This window comes from Setaria viridis, chromosome 9, assembly GCF_005286985.2.
Source record: "Setaria viridis chromosome 9, Setaria_viridis_v4.0, whole genome shotgun sequence".
NCBI classification, from domain to species: domain Eukaryota; kingdom Viridiplantae; phylum Streptophyta; class Magnoliopsida; order Poales; family Poaceae; genus Setaria; species Setaria viridis.
In genome coordinates, this window is record NC_048271.2 from 2,951,360 (window position 1) to 2,978,682 (window position 27,323).

Here is a 27,323-nt window from a genome sequence, read left to right on the forward strand (position 1 = left end):
TACCTTACTGAAATTGTGTATTTTGCTTCATGAAATATATAAACATGGTAATCGGGTAGTAGATACGGTTGTATGTCTTCTATTTATATATAGTTGAGATAGATTTTTTTTCTGTAAGGTTTCTTTATTGCTAAGCTATTGCTATGCTCTTATTTTGGAGTTTTGTAACAGGATAAATTTTATTTTTAAGTTTTTTTAAAGAAAATAACAAGCTTTAAAAAATACATTTTCAACTTCCAAACTAAAAGAGTTAAAACTTTTCACTCACCCATCTTATTACGATAGTGTAACATTTAAAACACTCTTACCCTTGACATAATATGGTCGACTGAAGAGCAATTTTACATGCGATACAAAGATGTTAGTAGCGCGATGTATCATACCATGCAACTTCAAGAAAAAAATATCCGCTTGTTCGGCTAATGACTACAATAAAAAAAAACTAGTATCAAACACATAGTAAGATGTCAGTAGTGCGATATCCCATACCATTTTTTTTCTACATGATCTCACTATCATAGATCTAAACATTTATGTATGGAGGGATTTGGAATAAAAACTAATGCTGGCTATCAAAGTGGAGCTATGTTTGTTAGCAAAAGTTAAATTGTAGTTTAACGGATTGTCCATTGTGCAATAAATGATTTTATAGGATAGCTAGCAAGAAGGATCTAGTGAGAAATATATGAAGATTAAGGATCGCTAACTTCTGTATATATCGATTTGTCTCATCGTTTAGGTCTAGTGTGCAACATCATTAATAATCACGGAACATTAGGGTTTGATTCTCAATCTATCTCAAAAATAATTACTATGAAATTATGAGTTAGTACTGTTGTATGAGTTGATTGTATAACTGATAATAAATGAATTAAATTAAATCATGTTACATATTAGTTGTATGTATGCATGGATTATGAATTGTTTACTAATTGAAGAAGCAGTGTTGTTCTATTAAATTCTCTAATCTTTTTAGTTATAACCTATATGCTCATCTCATCCACTTGATCTTCTCCTAGTGGTTGTTCCTTTCAAGGTAGCATAAATAAAAGGCAGCAATTGTATATGAGAAGATTCTTCATCTCTTTCTCTCCTATGCAATTCTTCCTCATATGCAAAATCGTGCACGACTCCATTACAAATTGATAAAAGAAAGAAAGAAGAGTTGGTCAAATTTTTTTAAATAACCTTTGTCAATTCTAGAAGATACCCCTCTTCCTCGCGACCCAAACCTTTTTCTCAGCGAATTTAAAACTGACCACTAGTCCTATCAGAAATCAGCAGCCTCATATCACACGAAACAAACAAACAATAAACAAAAACCCTCATCGTTTAAATCTCTCTCTCGCCCTTGTTAAATTCCCACACCAATTCCAACAATCGCCTTCTCCCCTTCCCAACCGCAACAAACCAAACCCAGCCGCAGCTCTCCACGCCTAACCCTACTCCTCCATCCAATCTCCCCTGCCCCGCCGCCCTCGATCCGGCGGGTTCCTCTCTCCCCGGCGCAGCGCCGCCATGGATTTGTTGGCGTCTTTGGTTGCCGAGGAGCGGTGGCTGTTCCCCGCGTTCCTCGTGATGTACGCCGCCATCTACTGCGTCGGCCAGCTCGTCGTGTTCCGGCGGTGGGCGCCACGGCAGCGGCTGGACGGCGCCAGCTGTCTCATCTCGCTCTTCCACGGGACCCCCGCCGCGCTCGCGGCGGCCGGGGCTATCCTCGCGCTGCCCGCGGGGTCCCGCTCCTTCGCCGCGCCCAACGAGCGCCTTCAGGAGCACGTCCTCGACTACAGCGTCGCCTACTTCACCATGGACCTGCTCCACTACCTCGCCTTTCTGCCCGGAGACGTCCTCTTCATCGCGCACCACCTCGCCACGCTCTTCGTCTTCCTCACCTGCCGCTACATCGTCCGCCACGGCGCCTACGCGCTGCTCGTCCTCCTCGTCCTTGCCGAGGTCACCAGTCTGCTGCAGAACGTCTGGACGCTCGCCGGGATCTGGCGGGACCAGTCCCCTGCTGCCGCTCGTGTCTACGGCGCCCTCTCTCCGCCCTTCTACGTGCTCTACACGCTGGTCAGGGGCGTCGCCGGTCCGCTCTTCCTCCTCAAGATGACCGTCTTCTACCTGTCCGGCCAGGCTGTCGATGTCATCCCGTGGTGGGTGCGGATCTCTTGGATTGTTGTTGTTGGCACCGCCATTGCGGTCAGCAACCTGTGGATTTGGAACCTCTGGAAGGAGCTATTCAGGGAACGGAACCAAGCTATTTCAAAAGCAAAGAAAGACACATAGGTCAGGTCGCTCTAACCATGTACTGGTGTACCAACCATGTAGCAGCTGAATCATTCCAAACTGCCCCGACAATCGACATGGATGATGAGGACCATGATTTTGATTAGATGGTAAATGCTGATCTTGGATGACATTGGTGGAGAATGCTTATCTGTAAGATACATCTCTTCATTCGTTCATAGAAAAATCAGATCAGGGAACTAGTTTAGGGTGCATTGCGTGGAAAATTATTTGGAATGGTGTGATATCTCTAGTGTGTGGTCAAAATGTAATTGTACTGCTTGATAAATAATGAAAAATGGGTACACTGTTGTTTGTTGCCATTGGCATTGGGTTTGACCGGAATATTGCTTCAACTTCTATGCAATCGTTTCATTAGCAGCCTCCAACAATTTAATAGCTTAGTATGCTGCTCAATATAACAGGTAAAAATCAAGCTACCTCTGAATTGTTTACCCACCAGAAGTAATTGGCACATGTTACAGTTCACCATTATTGAGCTGTAGTTTTGTGGACTTTACTTTGAAAGTGTTAGTGATACTTTGAGCTGGACTGCTGAACTTCACTCTGAAAGTGTTTTGATACTTTGAGCTCCATTCTTCTTGACTAATTTCTCACCGTGAACAATTTTAAGATGACGCAACTACGTATATAGAAATGGAAATCCCGCGCGTTGCTGCGTGTATCATAATGTCTATCACACTGCTCACTCAAATGACTATTTTAAGGCAATGCAATTGGGATTATCATAGAACTAATGCAACTGGAAAAAGGTATCGCGGTAGAAGGGGAGTTCCATATGTTTACTAAATACAATGGGAACTGATAGAGATACAACCAATGAGAGTAATCCATGTATTTACTTATAAATGTAAGAAGCTATATCTTTATTATGTCCAGCAAAAGATTGACATGGATCCGTACTAAACCTCTCCAAGGTTGTCATCGCCCAGCCGCAAGCTGTCCGATCGGGTCGGGGCATGTGGATGCGCTCGATTCCCTGGGTGTGGCTGAGGGAGGCTTTACCAGTGTAGTGTAGGTCTGGCTTCGATCTTCCTTTCGGTGGCAGTTCTGCTCGTCCTCCTCACTCCCACTAGAAAACCACTCCACTTCCTCAGTTCACGCAACCTAGAAACCCGCTCGTCCTCAGTTCTGCTCCTGGCCTTACAACTGAAATTGTTTCTAATGAAAGGCTCAGGGATTTTCTCAGGTACATTGTACTAGCTTTACCTGAAAGCATGCCTCATGGGCTTCAGTTAGCGCATATAAATAATCTATCAGGATTCGTTGTTGTTCGACATTCATAGGGTCTCGCTATATTTAGTTCTGCCCTCAAATAGTATTATTGCAGAACATATGAAGGACAAGTTATTACAAGCAACTAAATGAATTATGGCAATTGTATCTTCAGGCATGATCCATGGAGCTATGATATTATAGCAGCCACATAGCTGGTTGCATAATGAAAATCAGGTACTGCACTTTTTGAGGTAACAATTTTACTGTTTCCTCTTTTGGTGCTCATGCGGTTTTTCTTATTTGTTTCCCATAGTTTACTTATATAATCACTAAATTGCTGATCGGAGTTTGGTGGTAATTTACATACAAATAATCAAACAGTGTTGTGGTTTCTTTGTTTGATGTGCTGCTTACATAATGTGGCTTGATAAACGAGCACTAGCATTTTGATTTCTCATGCTATCATTTCAAAAGGAAAAAAATCCTTACTAATTACCAGGCCCCAGGAATGGTTGAAGATTGCAGTGTGAAACTCTGAAGAACACTGTTATGTAGTCTGAATTGCCACAGTGTAACTCCCTCTTCCTATTCCTCAAAGAATGGCATGAAACTTCTGAAGTATAGAATTTTTATGATAGTTTGGCAACAAATTCCTCAAAAAACCCTATGTGCCAGTTATCTGAAACCTTCCATCTTTTTTGCAATATATCGCTGTATACAGATAAATTAAATGAAGTACCAATCTCAAATTCTAACATGAATAGTGATGGCTTTGATAAGCATTGGTACTATATGTGTCTGGCTGTTGCTCTGATGCTGTTTAAACATGTTTTAGCATGGAGGCTGTGAGATTTGCTTGAATTAGCGAAGCAGTCAACTTGATCCCATAAGCTTGGCCGCTTGGGGCTGGAAAGCTGGCGTTGATTATTGTTTCATCTAGGTTCTTTTGTTAATATAATGTGTTTGTGTTTTCAGTTGGGGAATTTGCAGCATTAACACTTTTGTTTTGAATGCTTTGTGTAAAAAAAAAATTCCAGCCGTGTAAATTGGCCACAGGTTTGGAAATTGGAACTTGAAAGTGTGGCATTTGTTGCTCATACTGTCTCTTGCAATAACTCTTGCAATACTTCTCTTGGTCATGGCACTCTGAACCATATTCAAAAGCAACAATGGAAGTCTCTCTGTTCACATTGTGGCGCCCAGTTAGTTGCATTCTACTGACCACAACATCTCCTGTTCCCCTTTAGTATGCACACTGCCCTAAAAGATGATAATTCCGTGTTTTATATTTAATTCATTTATTATTCTGACAATATTTGTCAATAGCAAGTAAATGCCAACCTGCAAGCGCATCAACTTAAGCTCTGACTCATTAATTAAAAGTATCGCCCCTCTAATTGAAACACTCGTATGCTATTTTCCCCTTCTCTCCGGCTGATCTTTTCAGCCAGTCCTTGTTTGCTTAATGTTCTGACTACTTGCTTCCTACAATCCTCCTATAATGAAAGGCAGAGCACCTGCCCTGTTCCTAAAAAAATTGAAATATTCACTTTTGAATACATTTGTGACTTGGTGGTTAATCAGTGAACCCTTTTTTTTGTTACCATTCCTGTGATTCTTTCATATCCTTTTGAGATACAACTATAGAGAGTATTCCACATCTATGTTGTAATCAATATTCATAAGCTGTTTCTATGAATTACTATATAGTTTATGGTTTTACTGATAGGACGTAATTACTAGAACTTCACATCTTGTGATTCTGTTTTATTTTGGACTTTAGGTAGTATTTAAAATATATGAATCGATATGTGGTGATTTGTAAGCAGGTATGTAAGTATGTAACAAATACTTTTCCTTAAATCAACTGCTGTGCTAGTTTGCTGTCCTTGATTTTCGGGGGAAGAAATAGATAGTACGGTCATGTCATTTCACTGTGTCAATTACCAATGTATTTCATTAAGTATCCTCATGCTGTACTTTTGCAGCTTCCAATTTTTCTTGTAGATAAAGGATATGAGCTTTATTTTTCATGTAAATCAGGATGCTGTGAGTCAGTACATCGACCGTGACCTGAAGCCAGAACGGCAGAACGCTAGTTTCGTTTCCTTTGGCACACTGTGAGTGATTGCCTCGTTAACAACGCCAGTAGCAGTAAAATGTTGAGCAAGCACTGTTCACTTGGAGTTTTTCTTGATGTGATCATGTAAAGTCTCACTTGCGTCGAACCTGGGTCAGTGGTCGTGTAATGCCATGCGTTTTGTGCTGTTTGACGATCACAAGTCCTTGATGCCCCTGCACCGTTCCTTTCAGTTTGTACTGGGTACTGACACTCCCAGGCATAATTTCATTTGAAAACTGGAACCGTAGATTGTGGTGACTGCCAAGAGCCAACCATCGCAAGCGTGGAAAGGAATCAAAAGAAGGGAAGATTCTAGTGTAGAACAGGAGGATGCACTAGTGCAAGAAACCATTGGATCCTCGCAACATTTTTACCCACAATACTTTCTTCAGTCATGATCTTGAAGCACGAACTCTGAATCGGCTCTTGACGCTGGAAAGGCGGTGTGCGGTAGTGGCATTTTTTACCTAAAAAGGAACCTGATTGCCCTGTGTGCTGAGTGCTGACACAGTTCTGCATTCTGCTTCGGCATATGCGTTCTAAAATCCCCGCCCGGCCGTCCCCATCATCTCAAACTCAAAAGGCCAAAAAGCCCCGATACCCACGCCCACGCGGTCGGGGCGGTCATAAACTAGCACGATTCCCTTGCTTCGCCGTGGCCGCTTATTTCTTCCCCTCACGAGCAGCACCAGCCGGTAGCAGGAGGAGAACAAACCAGCAACCTACTCCACCAGCAACCAGCAAACCGAGCAGAGCAGGCAAGGGAGATGGGTTCCTTCCTCTCGTCCTTGGTCACGCCGCCCCCGGCGGCCGACGACCCCAACTGCGCCGTGGTCGCCGCGCACTCCAAGGCCACCTACGACGAGCAGTGGGCGGCCGCCAAGAGCAGCGGCAAGCTGGTCAGCTGGCCCCTCCCCCCCGCTCCTCTTCCCTTCCCCTTCCTTTGGTTCTCCCCCGTCTTGGGTGCTCTGGATCTGAGTTGTCTTGGTTGCTCGGCGCTGCAGATGGTAATCGACTTCTCGGCGTCTTGGTGCGGGCCCTGCCGCTTCATCGAGCCGGCCTTCAAGGAGATGGCCTCCAAGTACACCGACGTCGCCTTCGTCAAGATCGACGTCGACGAGCTCGCGGTACGCCTCATGATTCGGTTTTCGTTTCTTCTTTCGGCGCGCTTTGTTCGCGGCCTCGGAGGCCAAATTCGGCGGCTGCGATTGTGAGGAACCATGAGAGGTCACTGAATTGGCGCTTGTGTTGTGGTTGGGGAAAGATTCTGATCTAATCCTGGTATGATCATGCAGTAAGTAGCACTCACAGAGTCTTATTTGACAGTTCGGTGACTGGAAGAGTGAGGAATTCGTTGTGATTTTCCCCAATCATCCAGATGTTCCAGTATAGAGTAGCTGCGGGAAAATCGATCTCAGTTCTGTAGGCTGGGAATCTTGGTGTTCTAGCCAGTTTGATGTTGAGGGTACTAATCATGGTGGCTGCTCGTTCACTGGAATTAGGTTCAAACTTCACCGTGTACTCGCATATGTACTAAAACTAGTATAGTTTTATTGATGCGGCTTTTAGAGCTCACTCCAGTAGAACCAAATCAAGAAGAGAGGGCTCAAGCAGGTCTCTTCTTTGTAGAATTAGAATACTCTGCGCATATGCATTTGTTCTTGTGAGCCTGAAAGCGAAGATATAGGCCGTCTGAATCTGATTCGATTTTCAGGGGCACGATTAGAGCCTCAAATAATAACTGTTTCATCATATTCACAGCTAAGACAAATTGCATTTGTGCCCACCTGAATGTGTTGCATTATTGTTATGTGAAAGTGTTAATGCTAATGGTGCTAAAGAACTATGTTAGAATGGGGGTCTCGTGGCACGTTTTTGGATGGATCAATTGTATCTATCTGAATTCATAAGTTGCAGGGATTTGAAAAGTTCAGTCATAAAGTGTATTCAATGGAAGACAGTATACGGGGGTAATTTTTGCATGTTCTGAACTTCTCATTAGTGATTATGCTTTGAGAAATTTTTGTATTTTAAAAACTGCACAGCTCCACATCCAGGAGCTGAAAAAAGAAGATTGGTTAATGTAGGTGAAGGCAACTTTGAAATTTCCTTCAGAAGGCTGCGATGGCTGTTTACATAATCAGTGCTGAACATTTCTAATTGACGACCCCTTTGAATTTTTCAGGACGTCGCAAGGACATGGAAGGTAGAGGCGATGCCGACATTTGTCCTAGCCAAGGGTGGGAAGGAGGTGAGCCGTGTGGTTGGGGCGAAGAAGGATGAGCTTGAGAGGAAGATCGGCATGTTCAGATCGTCTTCCTCATACTAACTTAACAGTGCATGCAATCCCATCATAGTACAGGTTTCTGGTTTCACTAAGAATTCTAGGGGCTCCTGTGGTTCGCCCAGGTTGAAATGCCATGTCATTCTCCTCTATGAATGCTGCAAAATTTGTGTGAAGTGCTGATGAACGTGCCTGGGTTAATAAAGTTTCTGAAACTTGGATGTGAATGTGTCAGTCTGGCTGTTCGGTTTACTCCATATGAGTCATATTAGTTTGCTGCATGGGTTTCAGAATTGGAACAGTGCTGGATGTGATGATGTTGTGCTGTTAGTATCATAACATCAATGTGGTGGTGATTTGTGAGCAGACATGCAACAATTACTTTTCCATAAGTTAACTGCCGTTCTAGTTCGGTGTCCTTGATTTTGGGAAAAATATAGTCTCCTCTTCCCGTGTTATTTCACTGAGACGTTACCGGTGCATTTCATTAAGTGTCCCCATGCTGTTCTTATTCAGCTTCCGAATTATCTTGCAGATAAAGGTTGAGGTTTATTTTTCATGTAAAACAGAATGCTGTGAGGCAGTACATCGATCGTGACCTGAAGCCAGAACGCTAGTTTCCTTTGGGTTTGCACTCAGCGCTTTGTGAGCGATTGCCTCATCAACAAGCTTTCGAACAAGACTGCCTCGTCGCCATCCCCAACTTGCCTGAGGGCGCGTTTGGATTGAGGCCGGCAGATGCCAAGCCAATATTCGGCCATTGACGGTGGAGGCAGCGTTCGGACGACTGACGCGATTTGGCAGGGCACTTTACAGGCTGCCTATGCGCAGTTCATTGGTCGTTCAGGGCCAAATCGGGACGGCCGATTCCTTCGCCAGATTTTGGCCGGCCGAAGTAGTTTGGCAGCGCACGCTAGAGCCAAGGGCGTGGCGTGTTTGGACAGAGACAAGGTGTGACTGTGTAGGAACGCTACGAGATCTTTATAAAAATTTCTTAGTAACCCGCTAAAGTTTTAGATCGAAACAGAGCATAAACCTCTCTCAAAACTGCGAAGCTACTATAGAGCAGATCAATCTAAGGGGCGAGTTATACCCCATCAACGCCTCCCCTCTTGCCCTTTCAGTAAGATTACCTCAGACTAGAGTCTCTAATTAATTAGCCAAGACCAGAGCCATTTAGTCCTTATGGTTGCACTGCTTTCCTGAGTGGTTCTTCACGTTCCAATTAATACATGGTATTTTTGTAAAAATAAGCATAGATAGAAGAATGGTTAGGGACACTTCCTTTCTTCAAAGAAAAGTTACTCTTACTGCTCTTCAGCTCTTGATTTCCTTGAAACTCTTAATCTTCCAAGTTTTCGAACAGCAATCCTTCTACTCGAAGCAATCATCGGCACAAACATACAAACAAACAAATAAGTACAACTAAGAACAATACACCAATCAAAGAAAAGCTTTAAAAAAATGTACTAAAGGATAAGGCTCGAATCTAGGTCACGCGAATGCAAGAAACGCTGGAACGAAACTATAGTCGAAAAGACAAAGCTATCAAGAGATTTGAATTATAAAAGAAAGATAAAAGCCTACGTGCTTCATATATTTTAATTGAAAAAATAATGTAAAATATTTCAGAGAAATACATTTAGTTGGAATTAATCAAAGTCATATTTACATATGAAAAGATGATGTAAAGCTTAATCCAATTTTATTTATAAACATTTAAGTACAATTTATGAAATTTAGCATTTGAGTTTAAAAGAAGCATGTAAAAGTATCTAAGCGTATAACTTTATATTTTCAAGTTCAACTAAGCAGATTATATTAAAAACATATTTATATTTACTTTATTCAAATTAAAATTTAATAAATAAAACTCGATATATAACCTATGTAGCTTTTATTTATAAAACAAATTAAATACACATTAATCAAATTGAATTTAATTGATGAAAAACCGAGGTATATCTCTAATTAGATTTTAATTGGAAGAGTTTTTAATTAAATATTAACCAAATTTACATTAGTTATGAAAACGCGGGGTTGAACTCTAATTAGATTTTAATTAGAAAAGCAAGTATATAAATATTTAATTATATTAATATTTTTAATAAATTAAAAATAGAGAATATGATTGACACTGTTTCCAATGCATAATTTAAGTTGATATGAATTTAACGCAACAAGAGAAAGGTTAAACGGAGCTAAAACGCAAAAGATATGGCTTATCGAAGCTCTAGGGACTTGCTGGTGAGGTTTAGAAACTTTCAGGGGCTGAATGCGAGAAGCCGAGGGCACAAACCTAATTTCGTGTGGAAACTCGAGGGCTAACGCGCAAAAGCTTAAATACGGACTGGTTCGCGAGAATCTAACTTTTGTGAGGGCTTTTTGGGAAAAACAGCAAGACTCAAACTTTAAGATCATGATTTCCTTTTTCTTTGAGGGCTAAACTGAAAAATCTGCCTTATCTTCTGCCCCACGCAAAAATTGACAGGACGTATCACGGCGCTTTCGGGGTGAAATGGAGAGGGCAGGGGCCTGATTGCCCCGAGACCCACACCACGATTCGGCCATATCCCTTGCTTCGCCGCCGTGGCCGCGCGGCGCGGCGCGGCGCTTATTTCTTCACCTTCGCGAGCAGCAGCAGTAGCTGGTAGTAGAACAACAAACCAACGAGCAAGACTGCAAGCCGACAGACAAGCAGAGCAACGGAGCAGAGCAAGCAAGCGAGATGGGTTCCGTCCTGTCGAGCGTGCTTGGGTCGTCGCCGTCGGAGCCGTCCGCCGAGGCCGACGACCTGGACTCGCGCGTGGTTTCCCTCCACAAGAAGGCCTACTAGGACTTGCATATGGCGGGACTCAAGGAGAACGCCCAGGCCAAGCTGGTCAGCTGGCCCTCCCTGCTCCTCTTTCCTTTGAATTCTTCTGGTTAGCCCCGTCTTGGGCATTATCTGACCTTTTATTGCTTGTCTTGCTTGCGCTGCAGGCAGTGATCTACTTCTCGGCGTCGTGGTGCGGGCCCTGCCGCTTCATCGAGCCGGCCTTGAAGCAGATGGCCTCCACGTTCGCCGACGTCGAGTTCATCAAGATCGACGTCGACGAGCTCGCGGTACGCCTCCTGCGTGCGGCCCTGATTCAGTTTTCGTTTCTTCTTTCGCATGTGCTTTTCGCGGCCTCGTAGTCAATTCGGCAGCTGCGATGTGACTATGTGAGGAACCAGCGTGAATTGGCGCTTGTGTTGCGGTTGGGGAAAGATTCTGATCACTCGCGGAGTCTCACTTAACAGTTCGGAGACTGGAAGATTTAGGAATTTGTTGTGATTCCCACCAATCATCCAGATGTTCCAGTATGGAGTAGCTGTGGGAAAATCGAGCTCGGTGCTGCTAGGCTGGGAATCTGGCTGCATCCTTGCATTAATGTAGGTGAAGGCTACTTTAAAATTTCCTTCACAAGGCTGCAATGACAGTTTACATATCCAGCAATGAACCTGAATTTTGCAATTCACAAGGCTACTACGTTGACACCTTTGAATTATTTGCAGGAGGTCGCAGGGGAGTGGAAGGTAGAGGCGATGCCGACATTCATACTAGTCAAGCGTGGGAAGGAGGTGAGCCGTGTGGTTGGGGCGAACAAGGGCGAGCTGGAGAGGAATGTCGAAAAGCAAAGATTGTTGATTAGCGCTTGAGGCAATGACACAGCTTGTGAGATCGTGTTAGTCTGCCTGTGATAAACGTCCCTGGGTTAATAAAGTTTCTGAAACTTGGATGTGGATGTGTCAGTGTGCCTGTTCGGTTTACTCGAGATGAATTATATCAGTTTGCTGCGTGGGTTTCAGAATTGGGACAGAGCTGGAGGTGATGATGTTGTGCTGGTAGTTTCTGCTTGGCGAAACACCAGGGTTTATGCTTTTGGCGTGTTTCGAACAGGTTTCGTTGATGAATTTCAGCTTCGCATGTAAATTTTCCCGTGTTTATGCAAGTTTACGGAGCATTTTGGCTCAGCTTCACATGTGGGTTTAATTCTGTTTCCAAGTGAGCTTCGAACGGTCCATGCGAAGTTTGACTTCTTCCTCCAATTGGCATAGACAGGCAGCCCCGAAATCCCTAGCCTCATTGACAGGTGGCCCCAACTTACCCCACCTTCCAGCGTCACAAGCCAGACGCCCCCGGTTTCCGCTCGCGCGGATAGTCCAGTCCCTCCCGGGCGCGGCTTATCGGTCTCCTTTGCATGTGGAGGCCATCCGTTCACTCCTTGGACCCTTTAATTTTTTCCTCAGCCCACGACAACAGAAAACGGAGTCGTCGTCCGTCCTTCATCCCAACGTGCGATTGTTTCTTTGGCCCCGCTAACGTAATTACGAGGGTTAGGGAGAATTAATGCAAGGAAAAGCTGCCTAATTCTGAAAAAAATGATGCCAATTACAGCGGGTGCAGTTTTTTGTTGGCCAAGCTAGCAACACTAAAAACGCAAAGATAATTATCAGATTTGCATCTTCCTCATCTCCCACACAACAACAATGGCATCTCAGTCAAATCACATTACGCCTATCAACGAAGACAACTACTTAGATCTAGCACCGCCATTACTTCCACAAGTACCAAGCATGGTCATGCCGCCGGTTGCAAGTGCCACATCCTCGCCGAATTTCTTTGGGATCAACATTCCTTATGGTCATAAGGAAAGAATAGAGTTAGAAAAGGTAAGTTATATTGTACTAATGTAAATATGTTTGCATATTTTATATGATTTCTAACTTGCTGCGTATGATAATCTTTTCAAACCCAAACATGATTCTGGTAAAATGGATTTTGCTACTTGAGTAGAAAATTCTCTACAAGATAGGATACCAAAGGTTGGTATGAAATTCTACACTGTGGAAGAAGCCTATAACTTTTACAATGCTTACGCCAGAGACAAGAGTTTCACGAAGGAGTAGTTCACACAATGTTAAAAATACTACAACAATAAAGAATAGAACTTTTTGTTGTTCTCGTGCAGGTATCAAATTAAATCTTTTTTATACTAGTTTCTTCATGGTTTGGGATAGAACATCAATTTAATCAAATTTTTATTATCAATAGGTATTCGGGTCCTGATAAAAGAGAAGAAAATTCCAAGTATAGTAGGCCTGAGACATGATGCATGTGTCAAGCACGCATGAAGATAAGTCTCACAGATGGGTTGTACTACATCTATGAATTTGAGCATGAGCATAACCATATTCTTGCTACTGCCATCCAAGCCCAGCACTTAAGATCTCAAAGGAGAATAACTACGGCACAAATTGCCAGTGTCAAAGCTGCTAAAGCGGTTGGGATTTCAAATAAAGCCACTTTTGATCTCATGGCAAAAGAAGCTGGTGGAAATGAGAATCTTGGATTTATGCGTGAAGATATGAAAAATAAATTATATTCAAAGAGATCACTGAAGGTAAAATAAGGAGACACGGGAGGAGTGTTGGAATATTTGGAGAAGAAAGCATCAGAAGATAGGAAGTTTTTCCATTCCTTTCAGGTCGACGATGACGACTTGATAATGAATATTTTCTACACTATGAAGTTTACGGTGATGCCATTTGCTTTGACACAACATACAGAAAGCTAAATGATGGGCGTCCATTCGATTTGCTAGCTGGAGTGAACAATACAAGACAACTACTATTTTTGGTGCTGCACTTTTGTATGACGAACTGTTGAAAGTTTTGTGTGGCTTTTCAAAACCTTTTTAGCTGTTATGTCATGCAAGAAGCCAAAGACCATTTTAAATGATAAAGATGCATCAATGGCAAAAGCAATCAAAGATAGTACTACCAGAGAGTCATCACAGGATTTGTGTTTGGCATATGAACCAGGATGCATGCAAGCACATTTTTGGAGTTGTGGAAGAATATAAGAAGTTCAATACATATTTTCAAAACTGTATTTATGATCAAGAGGACGAGGAGGATTTTATAAATGCGTGGAATAATTTGCTAGATAAGTATAAGCTACAAGAAAATAAATGGCTCGAAAGATTATTTGATAAAAGGGAGCAATGGGCCTTAGCATATGGACGAAATACATTTTCTGCTGATATGGTTAGCACTCAAAGAAGTGGAAGCATGAATAATGAATTGAAGGGATATATTAGTGTCAAATATGACACACTTACTTTTTTTAAGCACTTTGACAGGTTGGTGGGAGATAGAAGATATGAAGAGGTAAAATATGATTTCAAGGCAACACAAAGTATACCAAAGTTGAAACCAAACCTGAGAATACTAAGGCATGCAGCAAAAAGTTATACCCTAGCAGTATTCAAGCTAGTACAAGAACAAGTGATGCAAACACTAAACTGCGATCCATTCTATTCTGGTGATATTGATGCTGAAAAGGTGTAGAAAATAAAGGTTTATGGCAAGAAAAACGAGCATGTTGTAAAGTTTTCTGCACTGGAAAGTCACGTGAAGTGTAGCTGCAAAAAGTTCGAATTTGCTGGAATCTTATGCTGCCAGGAATTGAAGATACTTGATATTAACAATATTAAAAAAATTATTGGACAATTGATGCAAAAGTAGTTCATATAAAGAGCAACCCTGAGATACATGAAGATCCCAAAATAAAGCTATCAAAACGCAGAAAAGAGTTGTGCAGAATGTTCCTTCAGTTAGCTAACCGAGCTGCTGAATCGGATGAAACATACTCTATTATTGTGAATAGTGCAAAGAAATTAGCAGAGGACGTGGAGAAAAGCCTGAAAAATAGAGGTGATACAGATACGGGTAGTTCATCTGGAATACTACTTGTGTTAACCCCACATATGCCACACAATTTATTTGTTTTGTAATTTTTTTTTAAAAATGACTTTTGCAGCTACACTACAACCAGACCAGGCTATAAAACCAAAAGGTGTCAAGGTTAAGGAGAAGGCAATCCATGGATCTGACAGACCAATTGGTGGATTTGAGAAGGCAACACAAAAGGGAAAAAGAATAAGAATGACCCAAAGACATCTGGTTCTGCATCTAATTTTGAGAAGGCAACACGAAAGAGGAAAAAGACCAACAATGACTCAAAGGCATCTGGCTGAGCAATAGAATCAGATATTGTGACACATTTGCAACCACACGCCATATTGGTATAACTTTTCAACATTATTTACTATTATAAGACTGGTCACATATGCAGTAGTGATATTCAAATCCCTTTTTTGTTTTGAACAGGACCATTTAGGGACTAGTACAGATCAACATCACATACAAACACCAGACTACTATCCAATTGGAAATGCTTTGATGCATCCATCCTTCGGTTCTTTCTTTGGGACCCTGATCATGATCAACATACACATCAAGGAAATACCACTCAATCATTTGTTACAAATCCCTACAATAATATGTTTTCTCGTTTTAATTGAACTATCAAAAGCCACGTCCTTTTAGGAGAATGGATGTGTTTTGCACACTATCTATCGAATCCTTTGTATCAAACAATTTGTCTTACCCAGTAACTGCATTTTGTGTTTTGTTCATAAACAATTAATACAATTTCATTTCTGTTCACAAACTAATCAACTGATTGCAAGTATCACACTGAAGTGGTAAAGTGCATATTCCTCACGAAAAAAGGAAGGCACAAGGCAATTAACCAGACTAAATTTTTCAGGAGGAAGATTCTTTGCTCTGAGAAGAGGACCTTGAAGGATACACCATCACCATCGTCTTCACAGCACCTGCTATCAGCAAGCTCATGCATTATCCTCCCAGCTCGATGTCCCACCATGGTGACCCTGACTGGACGCAGCGACGAGGAACCCGCAAAATAGAAATCCTCACTGCCCTAATCGAGATCTTGCAGTAGGAATCGAGGTTGTGGCCACTCAAATCGAAATCCTGCGGCGGAATCGAGGTCCTACGCACCCAAATCGAAATAAACAATAATCGAGATTCCACACACCAAATCAGCTCCCTACCACCGTACTTTACCTTGTTGTTGCACCAATTGAGCTTCTTGCTACTAGATGTAGGGGGTGTTTGAGATGTTTGGACACTAATTAGGAGTATTAAACATTGGTTAATTACAAAACTAATTGCACAACCCCTAGGCTAAATCGCGAGATGAATCTATTAAGCCTAATTAGTCCATGATTTGACAATGTGGTGCTACAGTAACCATTCGCTAATGATGGATTAATTAGGTTTAATAGATTCATCTCGCGATTTAGCCTAGGGGTTCTGCTATTAGTTCTGTAATTAGCTCATATTTAGTCGTCCTAATTAGCATCCAAACATCCGATGCAAATCAGCTCCCTACCACCGTACTTTACCTTGTTGTTGCACCAATTGAGCTTCTTGCTACTAGATGTAGGGGGTGTTTGAGATGTTTGGACACTAATTAGGAGTATTAAACATTGGTTAATTACAAAACTAATTGCACAACCCCTAGGCTAAATCGCGAGATGAATCTATTAAGCCTAATTAGTCCATGATTTGACAATGTGGTGCTACAGTAACCATTCGCTAATGATGGATTAATTAGGTTTAATAGATTCATCTCGCGATTTAGCCTAGGGGTTCTGCTATTAGTTCTGTAATTAGCTCATATTTAGTCGTCCTAATTAGCATCCAAACATCCGATGCAAATCAGCTCCCTACCACCGTACTTTACCTTGTTGTTGCACCAATTGAGCTTCTTGCTACTAGATGTAGGGGGTGTTTGAGATGTTTGGACACTAATTAGGAGTATTAAACATTGGTTAATTACAAAACTAATTGCACAACCCCTAGGCTAAATCGCGAGATGAATCTATTAAGCCTAATTAGTCCATGATTTGACAATGTGGTGCTACAGTAACCATTCGCTAATGATGGATTAATTAGGTTTAATAGATTCATCTCGCGATTTAGCCTAGGGGTTCTGCTATTAGTTCTGTAATTAGCTCATATTTAGTCGTCCTAATTAGCATCCAAACATCCGATGTGAAGGCTAAAGTTTAGCCCCTGTCTCCCAGACACTTCCGTAAAGTCCCGCTGAGATCGAGCTCTTTGATTTGTGGAGCAGCTAGGCGGACCAGCTTGGAGCAGGGGAAAGGATAGAGCGGAGAACGGAGCGGCGACAGACTAGACGACGGTTCTGTTTCCTAGTGGCGTGGGATAACGATGGAAAGCCAATAGGTGGTCTCCACGTGCGGAGGGGCACGGATGGAGACATGCAAAAAGACAACAAAAAGCCGCAGCCCTCCCTCCCTCCCACAGTCCCATGGCCGCATGCCGGCATGGCGCTAACAGCCTCGGTCCGTCCTCCTCCAAGGCTCCAACGCCTCATTGCCTCGTAACCGCCGCCGGAATCAACCAATCCAAAGCTTCGGGCTCTATCCAATCCACGAGGCGATCCCGATGGCCATGGCGGCCTCGCCCCCGCTGACATCGTGGAGATGGAGACCTCTCCTCGCGGCGCATCCACGGGCGAATCGGTCTCCCGCCCTGCGCCCGCGGGCGCCCGCTTCTCCTCTCTGGACCTCCATTCCCGGCAATCCATGTGCCGGAGCCGCCGTCGCGAGGACGCCCTGTGCGGCGGCGGTATCAGGTGGCGCGAAGGCGGAGGTCACGGAGCGGGAGGCGCCCGATTGGGATGGTCTGAAGCGGGTGGCGCTGGTCGCGCTTGGCTGCTGCGCTGCGGCCGCCGTGCTCGGCTGCGGCGCGGCGCGTGCGTCGGCGGAGGACTCGATCAGGGCGTCCGGGTTCGGGCTGCGGGTGGCGGAGTCGCTGCGGAGGCTCGGGTGGCCCGACGACGCCGTCGTGTTCGCGCTCGCCACGCTGCCGGTGATCGAGCTGCGGGGGGCGATCCCGGTCGGGTACTGGATGCGGCTCCACCCAGTCCGCCTCACCGTCCTATCCGTTCTCGGGTTTGTAACTTCGTATGATTGTATCCCCTTGGATCTCTGGTGTTGCTGTCTCTTTTGGCGAATGCTGTGCTAGCTAGTACTTGACCACTAGGTGTTCGAAGAATTGCCGATGTGGAGTAGTACAGTACAGAGGGGCAGCGATTATATGCCGATTAGTGAGTTCTTAATGCCAATCAAAATTGTTGGATATGTGCTATTTGTTCTGTAACTAATGTCTAGAACAAAAGTGGTGAACATTTCAGCACGGGCTTAATAATGCAATGAAATTCACATGGTAAAATTGGGGTAGTAGCTTAATTTACCTGGCTGGATTGTGTAGGGTATGCTGCAAAATGATAACTACCATGACATGTGAACTAATTGAAGATATGCAGGCTCATTTTATTCAGTTGTTTAACAGAATGTTTTAGTTAACCAAAGTTCATCCCTAGATCAGCTTACCTATTATCTTTATGCACACCTAGTACATGCTCTGGACTGTAAGTTCTCTCTTGGTGAATAAGTTGCTGAAATCAGAAGATGATAACACTTGATTACAGATTTAAATCTGCACTACCTAAAAAGGAGTATAAAATTTCAAAGGAAACACAGGATGAAGAAGCAAGGGACTGAAAACAGCATAGTGACCAGTAGCGTGTTAAGATAATTATTCTTTAGTTTATTCAGCATTTGACTGACTAGTCCTTAGTACATGCTTTGTGACTACTGTTAATGCAGCAGTAATATTTATGCCCTTTTAGTAACACATCCAGGAGGAAAACTGCCCATTATTGGAATTAGTACAGAACATACTATTGATTCTCTACATAAAAAGGTTCACGATAGATATACAGATTCTGATTTAAGTTGTGCCTTTCTCCAGGAACTTGGTGCCTGTGCCATTTATCATCCTCTACCTGAAAAAACTTGCGACTTTTCTCTCCCAGAGAAGCGCCTCTGCAACCCGATTTATGGACCTTCTCTTCGAGCGGGCACGGCGGAAGGCTGCGCCTGTTGAGGAATTCCAATGGCTTGGATTGATGTTGTTTGTTGCCGTTCCGTTTCCTGGAACAGGGGCATGGACAGGGGCGATCATTGCATCTGTCTTAGGCATGCCGTTCTGGTCAGGTTTCTCAGCTAATTTTATGGGAGTCATCCTAGCAGGCCTGCTGGTGAACTTGCTCATGAATCTCGGTCTGAAATATGCGATTATCACTGGAGTAGTTCTGTTCTTTGTATCTTCTGCCATGTGGAGTGTACTTCGATCCCTCAAGAAGTCAGTCAATGCCAAATGATCTAACAAGTCTCCACGAAGTTGTTTCTGATGCCTGGAGAGTTCACCCTTACGTGGGAATTACAGTTGGGTAAAATTTTCTCTCTTTTTTCTTTTGCTTGTATATGCAGAGCTACCTCTGGAGCTATATCTTCTCGTCTCTGCAGCCGTTACAGTGATTTTAGTAGAGTAACTGTAGGCGTGCCGGTGCCGCACAATTTTCAATCAAGCTTACATATTTGTTTCTTATTTGATTCTGCTGGTGATTAGTACATCATAGTTAAGCGCTTGCTCTCATAAAAACATTGTGAAATGGGTTTCAATGGGCCTTGAATTGGTACTGGGCCTTTGAAAGGAGGAGCCGGATTCAGCAAGTCACGGCGTACCTTGAGGCCCCCTATACGACGTCCAAACGCGATTGGACGGCTCCCAGCATGTGCAAGCAACCCAAGCACTCCAGGACTTGGTTTTCCACGGGCGTAAAGCAGGCAGGACGGCCAGGACGGCGGCGGGAGCGCCAAGGAGCACTCGCGCGCGGACCGGCGGACGCGCTGTCCCGCGCCGCGCTGGCCTTCCACGCCGCACGGCCCTACGGAGGAGAGGGAGGAGGTGGAGCTCGCGCGGCCCCGGAGGCTGGGTCGGCCGCGTCGTCGAGCGCCATGTCCGGACGCGCTTAAAAGGAGTGTTCCTCATCATCACCGGCCTTCACGCACTTGACCGCCATGGTGGTCTGGCCGTGGCACAGCAGGCACTCGTCCCTGCGCGCCTCCGATGCGTCCCAGCAGCCGCCCGTCTCCCTCGTCGCGCCCTGGCTGCCGCCTCCCTCCCTCCACGACGTGCCGGAAGGGGCGCGGCCCTTCTCTCTGGGGCAGCACGTCCCGCAAATCACGCAGGAGAGCGTGCGCGGGGGTGGGCGCGCTGGGGAGAGACGAGTCCGCTGGCGTTGCCGATTTTTCCTCCGCCCACGGTCTGTGTTTTCTTCCGGTGAAAAGATAAGCCTGGGCAGCAAAACAGTTGCAGCCGTCGGATCCTATTTGAACGTCGGATGAGCAAGCGCAAGGTACGCCGTGACTCTGCAAGGCTCGCCGAAAACGCGACGGCAACCAGGATCTCCTCTGCCTGTGCACTCCGGAGACGACGTCGTTGTCCGGCTCCACCGACCCGTGGGACACGAAGGCGATGCGCTTCCCGCATCTCACTGGCTCCTTCAAGGCAGAGGTGATGTTCGAAAGCAAGGTCTTCTGGGCCGACCTCTCACGAGGCCTCGCGTACTGCGACCTGCGCCTGCGCGGCACGGGGAACTCCGCCGTGCAGTTCGACTTCGGCTTCATCGAGTTGCCCTACGGGTACGAGATTCTCTTCAAGGATTTGCCGGTGTATGAGCTGACGGAGCCGCCGGAGATGAACCGGACCATCGGCTGCGTCGGCGGCTGCATCAAGTTCATCTGCATCGACCGTCCCCGGGGACATCCTTGCAACGTGATGGTGAGGGCGTGGACGCTGGACCTGGACCGCAAGGAGTGGAAGGCCGAGAAGGGTTTCCTCTGGAAAGAGCTCTGGGAGCAGGTCGCGTTCATGTTCACGGACCACGCGGAGTTGTGGGACGTGGAGCCCCGGTACCCCGTGCTGATGCCGGATGGTACCCTCTGCCTCATGCTGGGGGAAATGCGCCCCAGGAGGAGGGAGGAGGTCGATTGCATCGTCTGCCGCTTCGACATGCGCAGCAAGAGACCCCTGTGGCACGGAACTGTTGTCGACTACCATATCATGTGGCCTGTTATCTTACCCGGCAACTTCTTCACCAAGTGCTATCCTCCTCCCTGTCCACGCGAGAACAAGCTGCCAGCACGCAAGAGGAGACGGCAGCAAAGCATCGATCGTGATTTGTGAAGCAGAAGCCGATGCTCGGTCCTGCGGTTGCTCAGCTTGTCGTCGTCCTACTACTGCAATTTCTTCCTATGAACTGTGCGATTCATGCTTACTGAAATTTGTTTATTTACTTCTCCTCGTGTCTTGCTTGTTAATTAGTTAGTGCACGTACTCTAGCTATCATATGAAATATCCTGCTTATACTTAATCTGTGTGTCGTCGTTAGTAGTTGTCTTGATTTTTTTTTTTTTGGTTACACTCTAGCCAACATTACATTGCTAGCACTGACATGGTTTAATTTGTACATTGTTTTATTTGGCAGTGATGAAGGATTGAAGTCAAGGGACCATATGCTGAAATGAATCAAGACAACGTTTCACGTCTTTTTTTTTATTTGGGTGCTCACAATGCAAATTCACAATAGGCTAGGCTGGAAGGCACCACCCCACTTGAATTTTCAGCATGTCACTGAGAATGAATAAAACAACTGCAATTGTTTGATATGCCGTATGGCTGATTCAGTTGGAACACTTCGTCAGTGTACAGATAGTAGATAGAGCAGGTAGCAGTTGAGGGTGGGCGGTTATTTTTTTTTCCGTTACTAGGTCCCCTTTGGCGGGCTTCGGGAGGTGCTTCTTCACCAGCTTCACCCGAAGTCCTGCCAAACGGACTATGCAAAAACGGCTTCGGGGTGAAGCTGCATCGAAGCCGGCCATTGAAATGAACTAGGCGAAGGGAGCCGAAAAAAGTGACTCCCCGTAGCTTCTCCCTCACCTCCCGTGGTTCTTGACGAAAATGCCCTGCTCTGGCGATGCTTGTCGATGGCTCATGCTAGCAGTGGCAGCCCACACTGGCGAGGAACGGCGACGGCGTGCCCATGGCAGCGAGGGGCGGAAGCAATAGCGGAGATGCGGCAGGGGATGGGGCCGTGTGGATGGAGCATGGAGACAGGGGCGTCGCGCGGACTGGTCGGAGTGGAGTAGCAAAGAGAGCAGCGCGGGTGGTCGGACCTCGGAGAGATGCCCGTAGGGAAGTGCACAGTGGTGCATGTTCCAGTAGCTAGCAGATAAGAAGAAACAGGCGGATAAGAAGGAAGCAGGAGGAGTCGCATAGGAAAGAAGAGCCGATAAGGAAGTAAAAAGTCACGGGATAGGAAAGATAAAAAAAAAATAAGCGTGTTAAAAAAGAAAAATGCTAATTAAATATTAATTTAATTTATATTCAATAATTTTTTTTCTATTGGTTAATCTAATTTCTATTCATTATTTTTTCATTTTATATGACAACTCATATTATAATTGAGGGCAAACATAAACTAATGTATACATCCAAATCACATAGCTGAGGGCATATATGACATTTGACCTATTACATCCATTCATAAAAAATACAGAAGAATTTCAGAACGGCTTCAGCTCTATCGAAGAAGCCACTTCACCGGAGAAGCCATATTCATAACCGTTTTAGTCACAGCCACAACCCTGCCATAACGAACCCTAGATCTCTTGGTTGATTTGGGCACTTCGGTAATGGGTGTTGAAATATGTGTGTGTTTCCCTCCTCACTCTCACACAATGTGTTCTCTCCGCCTTTGTTTTGAAGCTTATTGATTCGCCACATCAAACACTGGCACCATGTGCCATTGTAACTTCATTGTGCTTCATCCATTCACCGGAGAATTCTTTTTTATTTATTTATAGTTCACAAAAAGGTCATTACAATGATGGCGAATTTAAAAGGTAGTTTATCTGTTACTCTATATTAGAGCTACTTGCTTAGGCGGATGAGGAGCGCATGAGGCACTGTTGCAAACCGGTAAGACACTGACACGTGGGGAGGTAGACTTGGTGCATCTGTACGTTTCCCGAGACATCATGCTGCTGAAATATCTGGTAGTTGTTGCTACTCACAACAATAATACTACTATGAGTAAAAAAAGAAATATAAGTTCCTAACACCTACATGACAAATCTTTTCTTCCTCCGTTCCTCACTATCGTCGCCATCAGTACCCTTCTCCATATGTTTGTAACTTTGTATACAATAAGCTTTCGTTTCTTTTCTCCAAATGTTCTCTCCTTAATACCCCAACATCAAAAATATTTCTAAATCTCTAACATATCCTACATATGTTTATATATAATGCATTTTTGTTTCTTTTTCTAATAAAATGATGATACACATCTGTTATTTTGAATACTTCATTTCAAAATCTATAATCCAGCTACCTATATATTATCAGTCACAAAACTATGAGCGGCACAGCGTATTTGGCTATATTTGGCTTGCTTGTTACAATAATCATAACTATCACTCCCTCTCATCACTAATAGCACAATTGTATTGCTATATTTGGCTTGCTTGTTGAATGACTGCGTGTCGTACATGGAACTTGAACGTGATTATTGCTTTCAGGTATTTAGTTAATTACTTTGAAAGTAGAAATTAGCCATGTTTATATGAGAATCGGACGGCTGTTGTTATGCTTCTGATGGAGACCCGTAGCGCGCGCTCAATTGTTGGAGAGCACACCAGCTTATGGATCTGCGTGGTTTCCCAAATTGGTTGCACATGTTGCTGTTTTGTCATGATTCTAGAGCTGTTTACTTTAAAAAAAAAAAGATTCTGGAGCTGGAGCTCCTTGTCTCGTGGCGTTTTGTTTCCCGCCCAAATTACAAGTCAGTTTAATTTTGTCTCTGTCCAAGTTTTCAAAAAACATATTAAAATATATAATACCAAATAAATATGCTATAATTTGATGGGTTTTGATCTTTTTTTAAAAAAAAATGAGTGCGTGCACATGCACATTTATGGTACATTGAATGAACAACTTGTGTAATTTTATCTTTTTTCTTTTTGGTAACAGAATTTACAGCCTAGCTTCACAGAAACCATAATATACACCGGTAGAAAAATGACCATCAGTCCCTGTTAGAGAGAGTCATATCTCTCGAATATCCAACCGGAACTAATCTTTCGAGACTAAAAGTCCCCCTCTTTAGTCCTAGGTCACTCATTTGTCTTTAGTTCCAGCTGATAATACCAACCGGGACTAAATATATTTTTTTGAAAAAAAACACGCTGGATCTGCTCCAGCTTCCAAATGCGCCCGCTTCTCCAAGAATCACAATCACAAATTCTCCAACAAAAACTTAGCATGCATCTTACAAACATTCTTCTTGTAGTAGTATTACTTATTACATGAAACTACCGAAAACCAGCATGCCATCGACGAAGAACATGAAGCCGCAGCGAGCAGGAACCGGAGGACCGGCGGCCCGCGCCTGCGGCCTGGAGGACGGTGCGACCCGGAGGCTGGGCGGCCAGCAGAGGGAGGAGAGAGCTGAGGGAGGAGAGGAGGTTGTGGAGGGAGGAGAGACGAAGTGGTCGGTGGGGTGGGGAAGATAAGGTCGGTGGTGAGGGAGGCCGGTGGGGTGTTGGGAGGAGATAAGGATAGGCCGGTGGGGGAAGATAAAAAAAGGAGTCGGAGGAAATAAGAAAAGATGTAGTCCTGGTTGGAGCCACCCACCGGGACTAATTCATTTATCCGGCTGGTGGCTCCAACCGGGACTAAAAGTTCCACTTTTATCACGGTTGGAACCACCAACCGGAACTAAAAGGACCTCCCACGGACTACGAAATTTAGATTCGGGACTAATGCTCTTTAGTCCCGGGTCAAAAACAATCGAGATGTTTGTCTTTGATGAAAAGTCATTTCTAGTGATAATAAGAGTATTACACCATGACTACCGTTTGACAAACGAAGCTCAAAACCAGTGCTACTCCTTCCTGCACTCAAGGAGCATAAAAGACCTCTACTGCAAAAGACAACTGCCAAAGTCTGAAACCGCATCTGCTTAAAACCAAAAGCCCTGTACCGGGGCGACCTCTTTCATGGACGGTCTGTTAGTGCCACACATGTCCGAGCACTGCTTGGTCAGCTGTGCAAGCCCCCTGATCAAATCAGCGCTTTCTTGCCCCTTATCTTAGTGATCGGTTCCAGGATTCAGGGAGTAAATTTTACTCCTTGTCAATGTTTAGATACTAATTTATTAAATATAGGTTAAGTACAAAACTAATTATATAAATTAAGGTTAATTCGTGAGACGAATCTATTAACCCTAATTAGTTCATGATTTGATCATGTGATGCTACAGTAAATATGTGCTAATCATGAATTTATTAGACTTAATAGATTCGTCTCGCGAATTAGTCACGGCTTTGCAATTAGTTTTATAATTAATTCATATTTAGTTATTCTAATCAGTATCAAACGTTCAATATGATAAAAAAAAATTAGTCCATGAATCCTTCCCTCGGCAAAACCGTATCAAGATTTCTCTTTCATGGCTACCAAGAAGCTTGACGACAAGCTTTTTTGCGTCTCAGGCCCGTCTAGTTTCAGCGGCACTTACATTCAGAACTCATGACCTGAACACTGGGGGGAGAGCATGAGCGGCCCTCGCGCTCCGGGTGGCGACACGGGCGACCGCGCCGCCGCTCTGGGCGCCGCCCCCGCCGACGAGCCACCCGCTGCCTACCCTCGCCTAGCATCTGCCTCCCCTCCTCTGCTTCCTTCACCCACGCACCTCCGCCCCCTCTACACCCCTCTCGGAGACACAGTGCCTCTGCCTCCGCGCAAGAAAGCTCCACACCGGAGCATTGGAATGAAGATGGCATCCGCACCGCGTTCCACGCGTTTGGCCAGGTGTGCTGCGTGGCCAAGAGCAGCCTCCGCGAGGTGGAGGACCGCCGGGGCTACGGCATCGCGGACTACTCCGTGGTCCGCGTCCTCGTCCTCATCGACGACGATCGCAAGGTGACGTCGAAGCTCCTGGTCCGCAACCCGAGAGGCGAGATCGCCGGCATCAGGGTGGTCGGGCGCTGGCCTCATGCGCCCGGCGCCCCGCCTCCTGATGATCACGACTTCTCGGATGGGTCTTGCGACGGCCCACCCCAGGAGGACGACGTCACACCTCAGCGCGGGCGCCAAGGTGCGTTCCAAGGTTCAAGCTCTCGCTCGCAGTTCCCCGGCTCTGGCTTCTCCGGTGCTTCCTCACGTGGGGGGACTTGCCGGGCGCTCGGCAGCATGCTGTACCCCTCGGTTCCTTTATGGACCTGGGCGGCCGGGGCACTTACTGCGCTCTCCCGCACCCTCTCTCTGGCTGGGGTGCCACAGCTGGTGATCCGTGATCTGCCGACGCCTGCACGTCCACGCACACCACCTCCGCCGCCTGCTCCGACGGTGATGATCAGCGACTAGGAGGAGATCGCGTCGGCGCGCCGTCAGCCCCGCTCTAGGATCCCATCCCTGAGCGAGCTCCTGGAGAAGGAAGAGCACGAGGTGAGCATCCGGCGCCGGCGCGTGCGTCGCAAGCGTGCCGCGGACAGTGCTTCCAAGATTCGCCGCAGCAGGCGGCTGGCGGCCAAGGAGGATCCGTTCTACGTCGACGCCACCACCAAGGCTTCGCGCATCAAGGCGGCGCAGGACCTCACCAAGGCGTCAGACCGCATGAAGACCGCCATTGAGGCCTCCTGCCTGCTGGAGCGTCCTCCTCCTGAGAAGATCTCTTCTTCCAAGCTGCGTTGCCTGGGGCGTGTCTGCGGCCTCGCTCACCTCTCTGAGGTCGAGGATGAGGTGGTGCCTTCTGTTTGATGGTGATCAGTGTGCTTCGTAGCTGTAGCGTGTGTGCTCTGTGGGGTGGCCTGTCACACACAGATGCTTCTCCCCTTCTCTGTGCTTGGGAGCTCGATGCTGGTCGTTTAGTTTGTGTCAGTGCTTTGCGAAGGCCGTTCCTCGCAAAAGCTTTTCTCCCTGCCTGTTTTTGGGAGCTTTGTGAGTCGTTGTGGTTGATGTCCCGGTTTAGAGGTGGCCGGCGTAACTCATGTCTGTAATGTCAAATGTGTTAAGTTTGTTTCGTGAACTGCTGTGCTCCCTGCTCGCTGTTTTTTGTTTGGCTTGTTGTCTGGTGCGAGTTTGGTTTTTATGTTAACGCACACCCTCTCCTTTCTCTCGTGGAACGTCCGGGGGTGCTTACAGAGCTCATTGCTCAACGGCCCACTGCGGCGGCCTTGCAGGAAACTAAGCTGCAGGACATAGACACTTGTAAACGGAAAACGTTTCTACCTTCTCGCCTCGCCTCCTACTCCACGCGCCCGTCTGTTGGTGTCTCGCGAGGCATTTTGTCAGCTTGGGACTCGTCTGTATGCGTACTAGAGTCCTCCTCTGAACGGCCATTCTCCCTCACAACGCGCTTCTTGCTAGCTGCTGACAAGAGCTCCTTCACTCTCACAAATGTTTATGGGGCCTGCATCGCACGACGAGAAGCCAGCGTTCATCGCTGAGCTTGTTTCCTTAGCAGACTCGATTGTAGGTCCTTGGATCATCATTGGT

The 27,323-nt window shown here is 45.4% G+C and overlaps 4 protein-coding genes across 7 annotated transcripts; all 4 read left to right on the forward strand.

Annotated features, from left to right (window-relative positions):
• Window positions 1-1,336: 1,336 nt before the first annotated feature.
• On the forward strand, window positions 1,337-2,609 carry LOC117838372 (TLC domain-containing protein At5g14285). Its single transcript, XM_034718377.2, has one exon. It carries the CDS (start codon window positions 1,519-1,521, stop codon window positions 2,284-2,286), a length of 768 nt encoding a protein of 255 aa, XP_034574268.1. The 5' UTR covers window positions 1,337-1,518; the 3' UTR covers window positions 2,287-2,609.
• A 3,647-nt stretch (window positions 2,610-6,256) lies between these two features.
• On the forward strand, window positions 6,257-8,158 carry LOC117838373 (thioredoxin H2-2). Of its 2 annotated transcripts, XM_034718379.2 has the most exons (3): window positions 6,269-6,546; window positions 6,652-6,774; window positions 7,833-8,158. In XM_034718379.2, the coding sequence occupies exons 1-3, from the start codon at window positions 6,415-6,417 to the stop codon at window positions 7,974-7,976; spliced, it is 399 nt and encodes a 132-aa protein (XP_034574270.1). In that variant the 5' UTR covers window positions 6,269-6,414; the 3' UTR covers window positions 7,977-8,158. The 2 variants fall into 2 exon arrangements, with proteins under 2 accessions (XP_034574269.1, XP_034574270.1); XM_034718378.2 differs by having other exon boundaries at window positions 6,257-6,774.
• Window positions 8,159-10,436: 2,278 nt separating this feature from the next.
• On the forward strand, window positions 10,437-11,933 carry LOC117838374 (thioredoxin H2-2). 2 transcript variants are annotated; one of them, XM_034718380.2, is made up of 3 exons: window positions 10,437-10,812; window positions 10,914-11,036; window positions 11,469-11,933. In XM_034718380.2, exons 1-3 carry the CDS (start codon window positions 10,777-10,779, stop codon window positions 11,610-11,612), a joined length of 303 nt encoding a protein of 100 aa, XP_034574271.1. In that variant the 5' UTR covers window positions 10,437-10,776; the 3' UTR covers window positions 11,613-11,933. The 2 variants fall into 2 exon arrangements, 1 of the variants encoding a protein (XP_034574271.1); XR_004636612.2 differs by having other exon boundaries at window positions 10,786-10,812; window positions 10,914-11,345; window positions 11,469-11,698.
• Window positions 11,934-17,135: 5,202 nt separating this feature from the next.
• Window positions 17,136-21,433, forward strand: LOC117841098 (uncharacterized). 2 transcript variants are annotated; one of them, XR_011897189.1, is made up of 3 exons: window positions 17,136-17,809; window positions 18,672-19,152; window positions 21,253-21,433. XR_011897189.1 is itself a non-coding variant. In XM_034721670.2 (2 exons), exons 1-2 carry the CDS (start codon window positions 17,301-17,303, stop codon window positions 19,081-19,083), a joined length of 921 nt encoding a protein of 306 aa, XP_034577561.1. In that variant the 5' UTR covers window positions 17,137-17,300; the 3' UTR covers window positions 19,084-19,310. The 2 variants fall into 2 exon arrangements, 1 of the variants encoding a protein (XP_034577561.1); XM_034721670.2 differs by lacking the exon at window positions 21,253-21,433 and having other exon boundaries at window positions 17,137-17,809; window positions 18,672-19,310.
• The last annotated feature ends 5,890 nt before the right edge of the window (window positions 21,434-27,323 follow it).